The following is an 18,663-nucleotide window of genomic DNA, read 5'->3' as shown; positions in this document are numbered from 1 at the left end:
TTCATGGACATCCAGGATATTCTGAAATGCTCAGCACATGTGGGAATATGTATCTCTTATTATTTTTCTATATATTTGTAGAGAACTTAGAAATACTTTTGCATTACAATCCAGAAATCACTTAGCCAGTGCTTATTTGCATCATATTACTATTTCTTTTGCCAGAAGTCATAATGGCTGCACACAGGTATTTGGAAAGAGTTTAAAATGGCTCTAATGTAACCACATGATAACCACATCCTTTGAGAGTCTAGTGCACAATCTGTGGAAGGCAACAAAACCCAGCAAACTGTTTTCTTCAGTTGTTATGACATCAAAGTCTTTCTACTTTTCAAGTCGGTATTGAAATGCCATAGCTTGTCCTCTTTCTGAGACCCTAGAATGGTCTCACCGTACTTTCTCCAGGTGCTTGAAACTCGACGCAGACATCCCTTGCACTCCTGAGTAGCAGCACATACTTGGCTGTTCTGAACCATTACCTGGAGGTGCTTGGAAATACACATCTCTCCCCTCTGGGCTGGTGAGCAGGACTTCTGTGGGAGGGCAAGAAAATGGGTAAAAATAGCTTGCCCTCTATAAAAATCTTTATGATGCAGAACCTTTTTCTAGACTGTGTGACCAGAAAATGAATAAGATGATTGTTTAGGAAGAGTAGTAGTGTGAAATGTGCACTGGTATTACTTGCAAGAAGGCTTCCAACTCGACGTTCCATGGGGCTGAGAAATCATGTCTGTTTTGGAATGAAAAATAGATAATTCAATCTTGTGACATTAGCAGTCTAATCATAGCACATGCCTGTGCTTTTTACTTCTAGAAATAGATGTCAGAGGGAAGTTAGTTTTGCCAGGATTGTTTAGAACTGAAATTCAGAACTGATCATTCAGAGTTTAGCAGTGTCATGGACTTCTCTTGGGAGTTTGTAATACCTGACGCTTTTGCCTGCCTACCTGACTGCCTCACCATACAGTGCCGCTGTCTGAACTACTTATTACTCAGTTCCTGAGTCTCCACAGTTTACAACATGGCACGTAACCTATCACTGCAGTCTGGCAATTTGAAGAAAAGATGGGTCATGGTTGCCGGGGTGAGCCCAGGCTGGAGGTAAAGGTTACCACAGCAAGAGACAAGAGAAACAGAGGAAGCAAAAAGGAGCAGGAAGAGGATGGCTAAGAATGAACCATTATATCCTCACTATAGGACCACTCTTCTGAAAAAGCCCCCAAGTTCATTTGTCATTTTGATCATACAGGGAAAAAAGAGGAAGGCTGCCACCCTGGAAAGGGGGGACAGTCAGGGAGAGTCAAGGAATTAAATGGAGAGCACAGAGGGTAGTAGCTATAACCAAAAGATTTTTAAATATATGCAGCAAGATGGTAAGTCTGAATGGATTGCCCAGAAGAGCAGGCTGGTGAGAATCCAAATTCTTGAGTGTCATGTGACAGCAGCTTGTGGTTACTCTTCCTCTCCCGAAATCCAAGTTTATAGACAGCATGTTATGCTCTTTATAATATAAGCAAATCTTGAGAGGACCTGTCCTGGTTTCAACTGGGATAGAGTTAATTTTCTTCCTAGTAGCTGGTATAGTGTTATGTTTTGGGTTCAGTATGAGAAGAATGTTGATAACTGTCGTGGTTTCAGCCCAGCCGGTAACAAAGGACCACGCGGCCGCTCGCTCACTCCTCCCGCCCCCCTCCGGTGGGATGGGGGGAAGACGGAGGAGAGGAAAAAAAAACAAACCTGGAACCTCGAGGGTTGAGATAAAGGCAGTTTACTGGAACAACACAAAGAAATTGCAACAACAACAACAACGGTACTAATGAAAAAGTATACAAAAAGAGTGATGCACCGTGCAACTGCTCACCACCCGGGACCCGACGCTCTGCCACTTCCCCCACCGAAAAGAAGAGCCCACCCCCCGGCCCGCTCCCCATTTATATACTGAGCATGATGTCACATGGTATGGAATAGCTCCTTGGCCAGTTCAGGTCAGCTGCCCCGGCTATGCCCCCCACCTCCCAGGTTCCTGTAAAAAAAATTAACTCTATCCCAGCTGAACCCAGGACAATAACACACTGATGTTTTCAGTTGTTGATAGGTAATGGTTAGACTAAGTCAAGGATTTTTCAGCTTCTCACGCCCAGCCAGCAAGAAGGCTGGAGGGGCACAAGAAGTTGGGAGGGGACGCAGCCAGGACAGCTGACCCAAACTGGCCAAAGGGGTATTCCATACCATGTGACGTCATGCCCAGTATATAAACTGGGGGAGTTGGCCAGGGGGGACAAATCGCTGCTTGGGAACTAACTGGGCGTCAGTCAGTGGATGGTGAGCAATTGCATTGTGCATCACTTGTTTTGTATATTCCAATCATTATATTATTATTATTATCATGATTAGTTTCTTCCTTTCTGTTCTATTAAACTGTTCTTATTTCAACCCATAAGTTCTACTTTTTTTTCCAATTTTCTCCCCCATCCCACTGGGTCAGGGGGAGTGAGTGAGCGGCTGCATGGTGCTTAGTTGCTGGCTGGGGTTAAACCATGACAGGACCAAGTTCCTCTGCTGGGTCTGGCTGCTCAGTGAAACACGAGGCCAGCATTTGCACTGACACCACCTCAGTCCTCCAGAGCCCAGGCAGGCTCTTGCACTGCATCTGGCAGCTCCTCATTTTCTAGCACTCTGCTTGTTATCCCACTCACCCACCCTCAAGTGCACTAGAAGTACTCTATTAGCACAGGACTGCAATCCTTGGCTTAAACGTCTCATGCCTTGTGGCTGTATGCCAGCATTTAAACTGCCGAGTGCTAAACGGATATCGTAACTCCAAGAGAAAATACAGAGGTGTCCTGGTTTCAGCTGGGATGTAGTTAACTGTCTTCCTAGTAGCTGGTACAGTGCTGTGTTTTGAGTTCAGTATGTGAAGAATGTTGATAACACTGATGTTTTCAGTTGTTGCTCAGTAGTGTTTAGGCTATAGTAAAGGATTTTTCAGCTTCTCATGCCCAGCCATGGCACCTGACCCAAACTGGCCAACAGTGTATTCCATACCATGTGACGTCCCATCTAGTTTAGGAACTGGGAAGTGTGGGGGGGGGGGAATCGCCGCTCGGGGACTGGCTGGGTGTTGGTCGGCGGGTGGTGAGCAATTGCCCTGCGCGTCATTTGTACATTCCAATCCTTTTATTACTACTGTCATTTTATTAGTGTTATCATTATCATTATTAGTTTCTTCTTTTCTGTTCTATTAAACTGTTCTTATCTCAACCCACGAGTTTTACTTCTTTTCCCGATTTTCTCCCCCATCCCACTGGATGGGGGGGAGTGAGTGAGCGGCTGCGTGGTGCTTAGTTGCTGGCTGGGGTTAAACCACCACAAGAGGTTAAGAAACTAGCTACTCCTTGTAGGAATCCAGACAGATAGGTGGAGCAGGTGGAGTCGTGCCAACAGAATGCTGAGCTCCTGTTAACACACTGTGCAGCAGAGTGGACTTTCAAACAGGATCACACCCTTCCATTAATTTTTACACACAAACATGACCACTTGCTATGCAGTACCAACATTTCAATACAGAGTTCAGTGCTAATGCAAACCTCCCCTTTACACATATATAACTTTTATCTTAGCACAGCTTTGTTTCCTCACAACTGTGCTAGAAAAACTGTTTTTGCATCTTGTATTTCTACAATATCAGATTATAATTTGACTGTGATTATCACTTCCGCTGTAACACAAATCTTTCAGATGTGCATACTTCCATCTCCTGGACAGAATATATATTGCACTTATCTAGCAATACTGATCTGTCTTATGGCTGACTAAGGGCTTGTTATCCTTTGATGACCTTGAAGGAGATAGTGGTTTATTGTCCCACTCAGTACAAAACCTCCTCTATAGATTAGGTGCCTTTGGGGCTTTTTAAGGAGCACGGGAAGATTAAGTGATTGATGGGTATAGGGAAGAACGTTCTCCCTGAGGAGAGTGAAAGAAGGGGGGCACTACAATTTGTGTGTGTTTGCATGCTTTCTGGGGTCTGAGCAGTACGAAGGAAATTATATGTTCCCACTTCTTGTGCAGGAAGGGAGAAGCCACGGACAAATGTCCCACAGGAGCTCCTAAATGAGAATACCTGGCTTGGTGGTTGCAACCCAGTGGGGTATTGCAACTGAGGTTGCAGTTCAGAGTTTCAAGCAGTATATGGCAGTAGTTGGAGGTGGCCATATGCACCTTGGAGGCTGTCAGCGTGAGTAACGGGCAAGGTCGTTCCTGCTGGCTTTGCCCTTGGTAGCTCGGAGCGCAGGGAGAGAAGTGCCCTCGCACTACGCTTCCATCTCAATGACTGTTTTTCAGAGGGCTGTGGTTAGCTTCTGCCCCTTCTAGATCTCTGCAACATAAAGGGTGCGTACTTGCCTGCCTCAGAGGTGACACTAGCAGGGAGAGGGCGAGCTGGAGCCTGGGAGCGCTGCAGCCGCAGCCCCCAGCCAGGCCTCTCCCCTGTGCTGCCAGACCTTGAGGCCTGCGGGGCAGTTCTGAGCTAGCTGAGGGGTTCCCATTTTCCCTCTCTGTCCTCCCCTGCCCTCACCAGCCCCGGTGGGCCGCTTTGTGCACCGTGTCTCCTCACTACCTGGATTTAGCCTACAGCCTGCCGCTTGACGATACCGGGCAGGTCAGAGGAGGACATACCATAGGAGAGGTGACCCACACATTGGTGACAAACGTGTCTGCGTTAGCCACAAACCGCGGCTATCAGTATTTGTTACCTATTTTTGTTGTATTTTGCCGCTACGTGTTTTTTACAAAGATGGCACTATGTAGACCACCCAACGGTCACACTGTCAAGTCTGAAACAGATAGGACGGACACAGTCCCACGGAGACTGACAGCACCTGAGCAAGCAACGCGCCTGCACTGCGGGTCAGTGGAATCACTTGCACGAGCACCTGAGAGGAACGGGAACGTGCAGTTGCGCTTTTCAGATTTCAAGGTTACAGCCGAGTGCTGTATTTAAGGGATTTAAGGTTTGTTCCCCATCTGCCTCCAGGCTGCCAGGGATCGCGGAACGGTGCCGTCTGAAGCCAGACCGCCTTAGCAGCAACTGGGGCACGTCCTGCCCTGGGGAAGACGACGGGACGCGGCCCCGGCTGGCCCCTAGCCGGCTCCTGCAGTTGGCTTTCCCCGCAGGAGGCCCCGCCGCCGGGCCGGACCAGCTCTGGCACCGAGGGAGGGAAGAAGGCGGGAGGGAAGGCGGCGGGAGGGAAGGCGGCCCCGCCGCCGCCATCTCCACGGCTCCGCGGGGGCGGGCGAGGCGGCGAATCAGGCAGCGCCGCGGACAGCCGCCGCGCCCGCGCGGGCTGGGGTCCTCGCGCGCTATAAGAGCGTGAGGCGGAAGGCCCGCCCCCTTTTTCGCTGGCGGCTCGCGGCGGTGCCGGGGTGAGTAGCCGTAATGGCGCCGGGGCCTGCCGGGCTGAATCCCCGCCGCCGGCGGGGCATCGCGGCGGGAGCGGGCCGGGCGGGGGCCCCGGGGCGGCCGGCGCCACTCACCGGGGCGGCCTGTGTCTGTATTTGCAGCAGGAACCCGGGCGGGAACAGCACCCACCGAGAGCGCCATGGCCGAGGAAGGGTGAGCGGGGCCGGGGCCGTTGGGGGCGGCGGGCGGAGGGGCCGCGTCTCGCCTGACCGCGCCGTTTCGCGCCGCTCCGTGTCGGGCCTTGCAGCTCCGGCCGCGGGCGGGCTGCCTGCGCAGGCCCCGCCGTAGTGCTGCCGCACGCTCTCCGCTGGCGAGAGGCTGGGTGCTTGGCGTGGGGTCTGGCTGGCAGGGTCGCTGTGTGCCCGGCTTCCCCCTCTTTGTAAGGGAGCGCGGAGAGCGCGCAGCTGGCTGGCTTCCGGGGAGGATTTAATCTCTTAGTTTCTTTCAAGTTCACCTTATTTCAGTTTCTCCCTTGGCTTAGTTCTTGAGCTTGCTTTTTTTCAGTGTTTTCTGTAATGATTGGGATGGTTGCAGGTGAATGAGAAGCTTTTGTTTATAGTTTTAAGATGGCGGCACGATCAGGGCAATATCTGTCTTCTCTTTAGCATTACTGCTGGAGGTGTAATGGATGTTAACACCGCCCTGCAAGAAGTGCTGAAGACCGCACTTATCCATGATGGCCTAGCTCGTGGTATTCGTGAAGCAGCCAAAGCCTTGGACAAGTAAGTGTTGCTTTTCCATTTTGTCTATGGTGAATAGCAAAACTGGGTGAGGTGTGTTGTGATGAGGTATGCGGACCTCATACAGTGGTCGCTTTGTCCAGATGTTCAGTTGAAAGCTTTTGCAAGACCATGTTTTTCTGCCAATGAGTTTTGTCTTTTGCTATCTCTTCTGGGTCTTTAACTGTGATCTTAAAATACAGATGCTAAACTCGATGATTCACGAATAACAGCATCTAGCGTGTTAGGTTCTGTCTTTTTGTGACCCCAGTGCCATCAAGCTTTTATGTGGGCTGGTTTTGTGAAGAAAATGGAATGGTGCTTGCTGTATGTAGAAATGGAAATCTGGGGCTCAAGAACCTTGTGTTTTAAGAAGTGATAAACTTTTCTCAAAACTTTCTGAGATTTTAATTGGGAGGGTTAATATGTATGTCAGACTCAACCTGTAAGAATAGGTTTAGTTTCTATGAAGAAAAACTGAAATTCATAGCTTGCCTTTGCTTTTTTGCTAGCTTCATTTTTTTGTGTTGCAGCTGTAAATAATTGATTTGGTTACAATATCAAAACAACATTAAAGTTGTCATATATGTGCCAACCATGGTAATTAGTCATGGTTTCTTGGTAGGGTGAAGTACCGTGTGTATATATACACCTGTGTGTGTGTCTGTATATAGGCACATACTTTTAAGAATAGACAGTGCTTAAGTGTAATGCTACAGTGTTTGGGTGATGACTTAACAATTTGTCGGATACCCCTTCACTCACCTTATGAGTGAGAACAGCAGTCTGACAAACCTGTATGCAAAAAGCTTTAAGACAAGGTACCAGATAATGGAAGAGAAATACAACTTAAATGACTGACAGTTAGTTTGTAAGAGTTCTTTTGAGTTCAGCTACAACTTCATATGCTGTGTGTTAAGAGGATGATGTATGTACAAGGTTTATATACATTTGTGTGTGCTGGTCCTTCCTTGGAAATGTTTCTGAAACAGTCTGGTGAAACTCATGATGAAGAAGGCCATAGAGAAAACTGACTTGATTTGCAGTGGTCAAATTACATTAGGTTAAGCATAGAAGACCTATACAGCTCTCTTTGTTGTCAGGTATCCCTTTGGTATTCTTAACATTGTACCGCAGTATTCAAAGATCCTAATTAGAATTGGGGCCCTGTCATAACAGCTTCTTTGAATGTAAGTAGAAAAGATTGTTCTGAAGAGCTTATAACAACTTGACGTGGAAATTCAAGCTTTTAATAATTACAGTTCTAATGTTAAATTATTGTAATCTGTGGTATACAAGAAAAAGCAATTTGTAACTTGGTTGCTTTCTGATAGTGACACCATTCTTTATGGGACCTGGTGTTCATCCAGTCATTACACCTTTCTTTAGTGGCTGAGAATTTATTTAGTGGGATTTTTAGAAGCTTTCAAAACTGGACTAGAGTCTGATAATAAAGCTAACAATGTGAAAGTAGCCTGTTATGTATATGAAAAACAAGACGTAGTAGATCATATAAAAAAATCTGTTTAGTACTTCATATGGTGTCTCAAAACCAAAAATTAAACTCAGGAAGTGGTTGTCTAGAAACACACATGCTGAATTTTGTTCTTTGTGATTTAGATTATAAAGAAAGATAAAGCAGTGTTTGAAGTTACATTGGTCAGTTTTCTTTTTTTTTTAGACGCCAAGCCCACCTTTGTGTTCTGGCTTCAAATTGTGATGAACCCACGTATGTAAAATTAGTTGAAGCACTTTGTGCAGAACATCAGATCAACTTAATAAAGGTGAGTGGTGGAGCTTTAGACACAAGTTTGGAACAGTTATCCTGCTTGCATTATAAGCTGCTTGTTTCAGTATATAGAGGGCAGAACCTTTGAAACACTACACTATAGTTCAGTATATGGCTTATCTAAGCAAAATTTCTCTTGGCAGCAGAGATTGTTTTAGCTCTGTGATTGTCATAGAAGCAGTGCAAAAGCTGTGGATGTAAACGGCAAAGGATGTGTATTGGCTATTTTACAAAGTTACATGGGTTTTTGTGTCCTGTATCATAAGAAATGCAAGTGGTTGTGGAGCCTAGGAGGAGTCTCAACATGGTTTTTTCCTTCAAATTAAAATACTTAGCAAGCTGTACAATGATGATACTTTGGCTCCCTCTACTGATACTTGTGAGGAAAGCAGCCATCCGTTACCCAATACTTCTGAGAGTACAGCGGCTTTTTTGCTGAACCTAGTTATGTTAGGAATGGCTAGTTCTAATGTGATGCAATGTTTTACACAGGTTGATGACAACAAGAAACTGGGTGAATGGGTAGGTCTCTGCAAGATCGACAGAGAAGGAAAACCTCGCAAAGTAGTGGGCTGCAGTTGTGTGGTTGTCAAAGTAAGATGATGCTGATTATAGCTTGTTTCTTGACTTGTGAAAATAAGCAGTAAAGATAAGGTTTCTTTAGATAAGGGACTATTAAATAGATGTTTAAAAAAAATAATCCAAGATAATTGCTTTGCATTGTTGATAAACTGCTTCATGTTTATTTAAAATACTCATTTTGTGAGTTAAGGGTTATGTCCTTAAAGTATCTATGCCTACTGGCCAGTAAGCATTAAAGGAGGGATGTTTAAACTAGAAGAGATGAAGTTTTGCTTCAGAAGAAAATGCCAGTTCAATGTGTCTGCTTAACTTGAAAATGTTTTGCAGAGTATATTTTAAAATGACACTGGTAAAGTAAAGCCACAGTACGAGCCTTGAAGACTTTGTTGTCTTTGAGGTCCCAAGAGATGGCTACATTTTCACAATAAAGACTAATGTCTTCTCTATGTGTTTTCATACTTACGCTACTGTTTCACATACTTGGCTTTTTTTAAGCAGAAATGAAGAATTTGTTTGGATCCATACCAGTGGGTGTGAAACTTAATGAAATAGAATAGTCCTTTATTAGAATAGTCTTTTATTAGAGAACGAAGGGAAAGCAGCTGGCAGATTGCTTGAGGTTACTTGTATGGAATTTGGGGAATATTTGAGAATGCCTTGAGGAAAAGTGTCAATCTCAGTTGTCCTTTTAAAAATAGGTTGTAAATTTTTGAATGGGTCTGTATTTTATTAATGGGTTATCTTGTGTTACAGGACTATGGCAAGGAATCTCAGGCCAAAGATGTCATTGAAGAGTACTTCAAGTGCAAGAAATGAATGGGAAATAAATTTTAACTCTGACTAATGTGTGTGTGATTAATGGGTGGGTATCTGTGGAATAGTTCTTTGAGTTGCAAAGGATAACATCAGAAGATGAAAGGACTTCGCAGGTCTTTGGTGTAGTTCATTAGTTTGTTAACTCGGTCAGTTTGCTAAAAAGATAATGGCAATCCCTGCCATTCTTATTCTAGGGTGCTCTGTTTCCTGTTCCTGCTGCAGAGGTTAGCAACTTGGGGAACTTTGCGTAGCTTCTCAGTTGCAAAAATGCTTACAGTTGATTACTGCCTTTGCTTGGCAGTGCTTAGGCCTGTACTTCTGCAGGAATTCTGAGCAATTTGTTGGGGAAAGTCTGAAGTACTGCTGCATCTGTGATGAAAATTTGGCTCCCTCTGCTGAAACCAATGAGGAGAACAGCCTTAACCGTTACCCAAGTCTTATGAGATATTGCAGGAATTTTTTAAATGCTATCTTAATTTATTCAGGGAAATTACTTGACCTGGGATGTGTTTTGTTGGGTTTCCCCCCCTCCATAATTCTGAAGCAACTTGTGGGTGGAATTAGCTTCTTATAAGTGTTGCTATGTACTTCAAGATGTGATTCTGTGGGATTTCTCAGTAGTCAAGATAGCCAGGCAGTTGAGATCTTACTGCTCCAACAAGGCAATGTTGAACTCTGACTTGCCCAGTGTCTTGGTTTCCATAGTAGTTGGATGACGTACAGAACTTGTGGTTTTGTCTGTTTTTTGGAAACAAGGTGGGATTCAGACTGGAATTTAAGATTACTGTCTTTTCTCTCTCCTGCAAGTTGTTTTATTTGTCTTACATTTTCTGCGGAGCAGCTCTAAGTGGAGTCATGAGGAATTGCTCCATTATGCTGTTAAGTAGGACATGAATGTGAGTGTGTGGGGCTGGGCACCTCTAGGCTGAGGAGACGGGAATGTGTATCTCTAGTTCTCAGGCTCTTGAGCTTGAAATTTTTATTATGGTGTTAGTAAGCCCTTTTTTGATATCCCCAATCATTCATGTAGTGTAGAGGCAGGCATCTTCTCCAGATGCTGGGCTCATGTAATTTCTTAAAGCTCTCATTAAAGCTTTTGAAGTGTCTCTTGGTTTTGGCCCTGTCACAGCTTTCTAGTAGCCAGGTCTGGGTGACTTTGATTTTTGAGAGGTTCCTGTAGTAATATTTTCAGGTGTACTTAATGAAGTCACCTGTTCCAAGTCTAGTTAAAACCAAGAAATTTATCCTTGTGCTGAACTTGTATGAAATTCTCAGTGAAGGAGTTAAAGTAGCTTTTAATGATTTAGTTAATGTCAAGCTAGTATTGCAGATGGAGGGAAGTTAACACAAACATACAAATGTTACCATTTTCCATTTGGATGTTTTTGAATGTAGTTGAAATGGCAGAAATTCACTCCTGTAGTTAAAAGCCTTAGTTGCAGATCTTATTAAATTACTGGAGGCTTCTAAACACTGAGGATAGGAATAATTTGTAAGAATATTCCTTTTTAAATGGAGTTGGAAGACACTAACTATTGAAAAACTTGAATTGTCAGTTTATTTTGGCTAATAATTTTGAGTGTCTGACTTATATACAGAAGCACACTTCATCTTTTGTCCTATCTTAAAAAGCTGCATCTTGCAAGAGTTTTGGATAAAATAGTTACACTGTTCTTCATATTTTTATAATGTTGGTTGCTGCTACATTCTAGAGAAGGAATTGTCTGAAATGGTGGTGGCGTTGGCAGTCTAGTAGGATTTATGGTTTGCTTTTCCTTGGCTGGCTGCTTTATCAGAGTGGAATTCACAGAGGGAATTGGGGTCCAAAACTGGAGCTCAGTACCTGGGTTCAATGGCCTGTGTGTTGCTGAGGTTGAAAATTGTTTCTTAATTGAATGTGCTTCTGTACAAGAACTTTTTTTTTACCTGCTACGAGTAGTAAAGTCCTTAATTCCTTACATCTCTGGATGCAGGGTAACAAACGTGCAATCCAATAAGCCCCTACAGGGTAGTGGGTGAAGATTTTTTTTAAAAGATGAAATCCATAGACTTACATTCTTACATTCTCAAATTTGACAAGTATTTGCTAAGCCTGTGCAAGCAAAGAGCTTTTCCAGGTGTTTGGCTTTTTGGCTAAAATTATTATTTTTTAACCCAAAATGACCCAGGAGAATGGAGAAGAGCATGGTTCCTAATTCAGATACACTTCACTGACTACAGAGAGTTTAGGCAAGTAAATCATGTATAGATAGTTTCTGGATGTATATGACTATGTGAAATTAACCTGCTTATGGTTTTAGGGCTATTTGGTAAAATTTTGGTTGCTTTAGCATGGGCAAACAATAGACCTTAGATACTTTTTTTTAACTGGATTTGCCCCTCTTAAGTGAAACTTAATTTAGCTTGAGGTCATCTCAACATGGAAAATTCCTGCTGGTACAACTTTCTTATAAATCTACTAATGGTATATTGTGATGTGAAGCACTAATACCAACATGTAGTAAAGTTTCAGAGGGGACTATTATGATTTGCTGTTGGTGGAAAAAATAGGAAGGATATCTGTGCAAGAAGGAAGAAATGTTCATGTCCAGGTGAATTGTAATTCTGAGATTATGATCTTGAAAGGAAAAGGAGCTATCACTGAAAAGGATGAGTAAAAATAAAGTTGATAACCTGTTGCTTTAATAAAATTATGAAAAAGTCTGGCTGTTACTGCTTTACTTCCATAGAGGATGTGGAAGGCTATTCACCTTGTGTTGAGTAATATCTGAAATTGTTCCCCTTTGCACTTCCCTTAGTATTTATGGAGAAAGCTGATTCAAAAAAAATATGCTGCATGGTGGTATCATCACTGGATTTTCTCTCCCAACTAGAACACTGTAGAGACATGGGATATGGTGGGTAAAGAAAAAGATGTTCTGTGAGCGTTCACAACCTACAAGAAGGTTGCAGAAAGATTACATTCATTTGGCTAGGCTAGAATAGTACAACAGCACCAGTTTCAGGTTTGCACTAAAGGTAGGTGATACATCTGTTTTCATGGATCTGGAGTTAGGGTACTGCTCTTCTGACAGGAGCAGTGAAATTCCTTATAGCAAGTTTTTTAGGTTGGGGTTTTTCTTAAGCCATATATGGGGAACATGCACACTGGATCTATAATGTAAGACTTAAGAATTGTTAACACATTGAGGATTTATGTTTAGTCAAGCTATTAGTCCTAATTGTAATGTAAATAGGTCCTTAAGGAGTTCTACATACTTTAAACCTCCAAGTAATTTGAGAAGAGTCCAGCACACTCCATCTATTCACCTTTACAGAATATTCTACTTCATTTAACACATTTTAACTTTATTTTCAGTCAATGTAAGAAAAATATCTTCATTATCATTATGGTTTCTGTGTTTCATTTATATCATGGGATATTGGAATTGCTACTTCAGCAGTAGCTGGGTTATGCATTTCCTCTTAATTACTATCAAGTATCAGTTAACTCTTAGGAAAAGGGGCTCAAATGAGGAGAGCTGTAGTCCACGAGCGAGTTTGTTAGGCAGTGTTTCTTTTACAACAGTGGAACAATACCTCAGTAGAAGTTCAGGTCTATGGTTTTTTTAAAGCCACCTTATTTTACATGGCAATGAATATTAATACTAGGGAATTGCAACTCTCTTTTCATGCCAAGGGTTTTTCATTGGAACAGAACCAACACTTCCTAGACATTTTTGCCAGAAGGAATTAGGTTGAGATCTTAATTTTCTGATCAAAATGCTTAGATACCAAGTTAGGGGTTTTTCCTGTAACATTGCATTTCCTGGGAGTGACCTTAGAACCTGTGCAGGGTCAGCATTGGAGAACTGATAAAAGACTCAGTTTACTTGCACTTTTTATTTTATACCTAGGACTAGCCCTAGTGTTTGATTTATTTTCAAAAATTTCTTGAGAACTAAATTCCACCCAAACTTCCTGGTTCACCTTCATCTTTTGTGAAAGCTAATTTTTTTATTCAAATTGGCAAAGGAAGACAAGTGATTGTTAGTCCTTCATACTGGAAGACTTAGTATATGCTTGTCTCAGACCTGTGCTTGTAGACAGAAGAGACCCCAGTTTCTTCATGCTTTCTTGATAGATGGTATTTTTGTTTTGCTGTAGAAGATGTATCGATATTGATGTGTCCTGCAGGATTTCAGATAAAGTTTCAGAGGAGTAGACTTTCTATTACTCTTAAGTTCTAGCCATCTGTATTTATCACCCTAAAGGTACCCATTACCTGTTCCCTGAAAGGATGTAGTTAGACAGCATTAAATAGGGGACTGGGAATTGGACACTGGAGATAGAGTTCCAGGACTGACCCTGACTTTCCTCTGTTGCTGATCATGTTTAATGTCCCTTGCAGGATTTCCTTGTTGTGAAACAGGAATAATGCAGAATGGTTTGCTCAACAATGCGTGTTTTGTGGCTTTTGGTTGGCAGAAGCAGCAGAATGAATTTCTTTTTCTGGACTAAATAACAGGTTTTAGTGGTTTTGCAAGGATTGGTAGTCCTTTCCAGGCCTGAATTCTTATGTTTCCATGTGATGCAGCTAACAAAGTGCTTTGAAGAAAGGCTAGTAAGTTATTGTGAAGGTGCTAAGTACAGACTTCTAGACAGCAGTGGAAGAACGTCCTATGCGAGACTTAAAATAACTTGAGAACAGTTAAGCTTATTTTGTTTTGGAACCACCTGTGTGTCATCCTGGCCAATAGTGCTTTTCTGTCTCTTGTGCATTTTGCCTTGGATATAACAGCGAGCATCTGGACAGCCCCCCCCCCCCATGTATTTGCACAGCTCCTACTTTGATGGAGTTGTGGCCCTGACTGGGGCTCCCACAGGGCAGTGGGTTATACCTGCCCTCCGCTCTTTTCCATGACAGTGCCCGTTTGACTTTCAGTCCCTTGGGAGTCTGGGATAACAGCAGTGCTACTCCATGCTTATTCCATGTTAATTCTGGTTAAGAAGGAAGTATGTGTGCTTGCAGTGTGTAGTGGGAGCCTGAGTGCTCACTTGAAGGTAATTTCTTACCAGGACAGCTCATTCACATCAGCATCTCTCATTGTAATAAGCTGATAACGTTTTGCAGTAGCACAAACATTGGGAGATCAGGGCTTGTCTGCAGCAAATCGCCATGCTGCACAAGCACTCCTGCGGGCTCCAGCCCTTCCTTAGGAAAACATTGTTTATTCTGCCTGCTTTGCCAAGAGGAAAGTGTATCTTCCAGTCTTACTTAACGCATAAGTATTTTATGGAGGCTGAGCACTAATCCCACATGAAGAAAAAATACACTTAGTATTAAAACACACAGTATCCTCAACACTTTCTGTAACAAATAAGCATAAGCCCCAGTATTTTCTGACTAATATTCCTGATTTAGAATTGCATCTACCTGTTAGGTTTTGTTCCTTCTTTGTACTACGGAACCTGGATATCTCAGCTGCGAGCCAGTGCCCCACTTGTGTCCATGTTACTAAAGCTGGTGCAAACACGGTCCCTAAAACATGCTTTCTTTCCTGGAGGCCTCACGAAGGTCTCTCATCCAAGTGAGGTAAAGGAACTCTGAACACACAGCCATTTGTCAGCCTTGTCTTCTCCTTTGGGGATGATGTGTTTGGGATGTGGAGCCTCAGTAGGATTTATAATTCGTGTTAGGCCATTGAACCAGATACTGGATGTTGGGTGATCACAGTTGTGGCTTGGTTTATGTAGCCTGAAGGAAAACAGAAGTAATGGCAAATTATTTTTTCAATGGTTTTAGACAGTTAAGTAAATACACAGGATTTTTTTTTTTTTTCCAGCCATTGGTCAGCAAGCAAATGTTTATTTTGAGAGTCTTTTAAGCAAACCGAGGAGATGAAGTGGTTAGTATGCTGTTGTATGTAATGATCCTACATGCATTCATAATTTTCTCATGCATTGGCATTGTTTTTGAATGAAAGTCCACCTACAAAAAGCCCTAAATCCACATTAACTGCTTCATGTAGCTGACCTGTTCTAAAAGGTGATACAAGCTTTTATGGAAGTAAACCACTGTACAAATACCTGAACTTTCAGCCATGATAACCGTGCTTCCTCATTTTAATTCCAAAAGTGTTCGAGTCATGTTATATGAACTAGTGGAAACTAATTCGAAAATCACTTTGACTTACAGGAGCTTCTCCCCTCATCTCCCAATTCAAAAGCAATTGGGGGGACTTTTTATAGTACTTAAGCAAAAGTATTTAAAATATTTTGACTGAGACCTCTGTGAGCAATACAGTATTACATAAAATGGGGATACTTTCGATAGGTAAAGTAACAACCACCATGCTTTTCAAAAATTTACAAACTGATGTAATAATTTTGCTTATACCTGATTGGTTTCTTTAAAAAAAGGATCCTTTTTTCCTGATCATTGGTATTTCATGATATTTTATATTGCTGAAAGATTATTAGGCACCATGCAGAGTTATATAAAAATAGATATCTACAAGGGGAAAATGCTTATGTACAAATCAACCTAGCTGTTGTTTTGCTTATCTAATTGGAAATTTGTTACCTTCAGTTAGTCTTCTAGCTCAGTCAATGTTAGGAATCCATTCATCTTTGCTGTAGCCTGACTGAGGCTAGTGGCTGTAAGGTAAGAAAAAGTTTTACTCTTTGAAGCACAACAGTAGAGTTTGTATGTCAGTACTCTACATAAATACCAACGTGTAAGCGGTCAGATATTCTTTTCTAAAAGCAATGAAATAATAGGCATTTAGGTCAGTGCCTGGCATGCCAAGTTCCTGCCCTGTAAAATTTTACAATCAAGTTATGAAACTGAAAAAATGTATTTTATGCTGACATACAGAAAAATGTTTATTAAAGCAAATTTCCTGTTTTCATACTCCAAAAAATTGTAATTCCAGTATGCTTCATTTTTTCCTTCCTTTTTTTTCAATGGTTCTAAGACATTTTCCACAGTGAAAGAGTTCAAATCCCTGTTAAAATAAGCTTTGTATTTTGAGGACAGAAAAAAGCAATGCCCCCTAAGTAACCTTTTATATTGATTGTATTGTTAGCAGCCAGTGTGTTGGATAACATAATACAGATGCTTAGGACAGGTTTAGGAAGGCAAATGGCGGCAGCGGCGGGGGGGACGGACCAAAATGTTTCTAGTTTTAGGAGTATGTGTTTAAGGGAATGGAGGTCATGTTTTGTAGAACCTCTCCACAAAAAAATGAAACACCCTCAGATATCCATATATATAAAAGTGTTTGTATGTCAATACAAGCTATGGTATACATTCTCTTTTTCATCCATTTATTTGAATGGACAATATTCAAGTAACACCCTTTAGCTTTGCTTTTTTCAGGGCAGGAAAATACGGTGTTTGTCAGCACATGTACAAGAAATGCCTTTATGTGCATGCAATTTAGCAAGCTACTGTACTTTTAAAAACATATAATTTCAATTCCTGTTTCTGCAGAGACTGACTTGCACCCTTCCACGGATATGTTTTATATCCAAATCAAAATCTCAGTTGGTTCTGACTCTTCCCTCCTGCCTATCTAACTATCTGTTTTAAACTCAGCGTGACAGCTTTTAACATTTCCTTTTAAGACCAGTACGTTTCGATCCTTTTCTGATCATTGTGAACAGCATCATCATTCAGTCTGACCCCCCATTTACATGTCCTCTTCACATGAAAGTTAATTGGAATATATGTGCCTCTTCTACTTGCAGTTGTGTGAAAACACCCCTAAAAATGCTGCTTGGACATGGGCTATGAGTGATTTTTCATATATTCAGAAGAGAAAAACTTTTAGCCAAACTAGCCTACAGCCAAGAAACAGGGATGGACTTGCAGTGCCCTTTGTATGGCTGTCTCCATTATCCTACAATAAAATCCATCGTGTTGTTATTGACTGAGCTAGTATGGCTGTGAATATAGATAATGTTAGCTAGCCCTTCCCATAAGATCCTAATTACGTTTTTGAGAACTTTGCTAAGCTTATTTTCCATGGCCTGAAATTGTTCCTTGTAGAGGGTCCATCTCAAATATTTTTATTTTTTAACTTTAGTTAAAGCAACATAGCTATTTCTGAGATTCTTGTTGAGTATAAGGTGTTTGATAGGTGTTTATTTACTTTTTTTTTAAAACCTCAGCTAACTTCTTAAAATCTTTTCATTGGGAAGTTCAAGTGTTTCTGTTGATGGACTTGAGATGTAATAGGAAAGCAGGGGTGAGAAGAAGCACTTCCAGATGATGAGTGAAGGGGGAGGATCGGATGTGTAGGAAAAAAAAAAGGCAGACTGGTCAACATAATTAATAGTAGGTGGGGGCAGAGCAGGAATAGCAAGAGGCTGAGTCAACGAGACACAGGAGAATCTGGGCTCAAGAGACCCCTGTCTCACCATGGATTTCTTGCCAATAATCATACATGAGACTAGTGGGAAATTGTGTTTTCTCATTGTCCTCCAGCACTGGTCCACAGGGAGGACAACGGTGGAGGGACAAGAATTTAGTGGAAGAGTGAAGGTGAATGCATGCATACACATGCCTGTGCTGTTTTAAAGGCGGATTACAAAGCTCAAGGTAATATTAGGGAAAAAACTGTTCAAGTGCCTCGGCATGTATATGTTCTTTGAACATGGGGTCGTACGCTGTTGTTTCTAAAGTCGGCTTATGCGATTTGAAGGCAAAGCAGACCCTAAAACCGATCCAGGGCTCTGCCGTGAAGGCGGCTGCCACGTATGAAAATAAGACGGACTCCGGTTACGTGCTTGAAAACGGTGATGGAGGTTTGCCCCTGCCACCGAGTTCCGTGCGGAGGTTGCGCAGCTCCTGCGCGCCCAGACGTGTCCGCCGAGCGGGGCCGCCGGCGCGTCCTCATCTCGGGGGGCCCCGACGCGCCCGGGCCTCGCTCCGTGCGACTGACGGGCGCTGCCTCTGGCAGCTCGGGGGGCAGCTCGGGCCGGGGCCGGGGCCCGGGACCCAGGGGCCGGGGCCGGGGCCGGGGGCCGGGGGCCGGGGCCCGGGACCCGGGACCCAGGGGCCGGGGCCGGGGGCCGGGGGCCGGGGGCCGGGACCCAGGGGGCCGGGGCCCAGGGGCCGTCCCGGGGCCCGGCCGCCCTCCGCCGCGGCCTGCCGCTGGCGGCAGCGCTTCCCCGGGCAGGCAGGAGGTGGCAGCCGTGCTGCAGCTGAAGGGCGGCGGGAAGGCGAAAAGAGGGAGCGGGGCTGCGAGGAGCCTGGCTGCCCGGGGCTGGAGTTATGGGAGCAGGTGCTGCGGGGATCCCGGCGAGCT

General features: G+C 43.3%; 1 protein-coding gene and 4 non-coding genes across 6 annotated transcripts; all 5 read left to right on the top strand.

Moving 5' to 3' along the window:
* Window positions 1-5,322: 5,322 nt before the first annotated feature.
* RPS12 (ribosomal protein S12) lies at window positions 5,323-9,391 on the top strand. 2 transcript variants are annotated; one of them, XM_069787295.1, is made up of 6 exons: window positions 5,323-5,424; window positions 5,563-5,614; window positions 6,067-6,183; window positions 7,862-7,964; window positions 8,462-8,563; window positions 9,305-9,391. In XM_069787295.1, exons 2-6 carry the CDS (start codon window positions 5,601-5,603, stop codon window positions 9,365-9,367), a joined length of 399 nt encoding a protein of 132 aa, XP_069643396.1. In that variant the 5' UTR covers window positions 5,323-5,424; window positions 5,563-5,600; the 3' UTR covers window positions 9,368-9,391. The 2 variants fall into 2 exon arrangements, with proteins under 2 accessions (XP_069643396.1, XP_069643397.1); XM_069787296.1 differs by having other exon boundaries at window positions 5,343-5,424; window positions 5,566-5,614.
* LOC138686237 (small nucleolar RNA SNORD101) lies at window positions 6,901-6,975 on the top strand. The gene has a single exon (XR_011325593.1). It is a non-coding gene; the product is annotated as a small nucleolar RNA SNORD101 (small nucleolar RNA).
* On the top strand, window positions 8,308-8,394 carry LOC138686248 (small nucleolar RNA SNORD100). Its single transcript, XR_011325604.1, has one exon. It is a non-coding gene; the product is annotated as a small nucleolar RNA SNORD100 (small nucleolar RNA).
* Window positions 8,836-8,970, top strand: LOC138686246 (small nucleolar RNA SNORA33). The gene has a single exon (XR_011325602.1). It is a non-coding gene; the product is annotated as a small nucleolar RNA SNORA33 (small nucleolar RNA).
* A 340-nt stretch (window positions 9,392-9,731) lies between the features above and the next one.
* LOC138686249 (small nucleolar RNA SNORD100) lies at window positions 9,732-9,816 on the top strand. Its single transcript, XR_011325605.1, has one exon. It is a non-coding gene; the product is annotated as a small nucleolar RNA SNORD100 (small nucleolar RNA).
* The last annotated feature ends 8,847 nt before the right edge of the window (window positions 9,817-18,663 follow it).

The sequence above is a fragment of the Haliaeetus albicilla genome, chromosome 7 (assembly GCF_947461875.1).
Source record: "Haliaeetus albicilla chromosome 7, bHalAlb1.1, whole genome shotgun sequence".
Classification (NCBI taxonomy): Eukaryota; Metazoa; Chordata; class Aves; order Accipitriformes; family Accipitridae; genus Haliaeetus; species Haliaeetus albicilla.
The sequence above is the reverse complement of the archived record's forward strand: the minus strand, read 5'-3'. Positions and strand labels throughout refer to the sequence as shown.

Bases quoted from the DNA above. Each gene is read 5' to 3' on its own strand.
- RPS12 (XM_069787295.1), top strand. The intron at 6,184-7,861 runs GTAAGTGTTGCT...TTTTTTTTTTAG, and splicing joins GCAGCCAAAGCCTTGGACAA to ACGCCAAGCCCACCTTTGTG. The intron at 7,965-8,461 runs GTGAGTGGTGGA...TGTTTTACACAG, and splicing joins ATCAGATCAACTTAATAAAG to GTTGATGACAACAAGAAACT.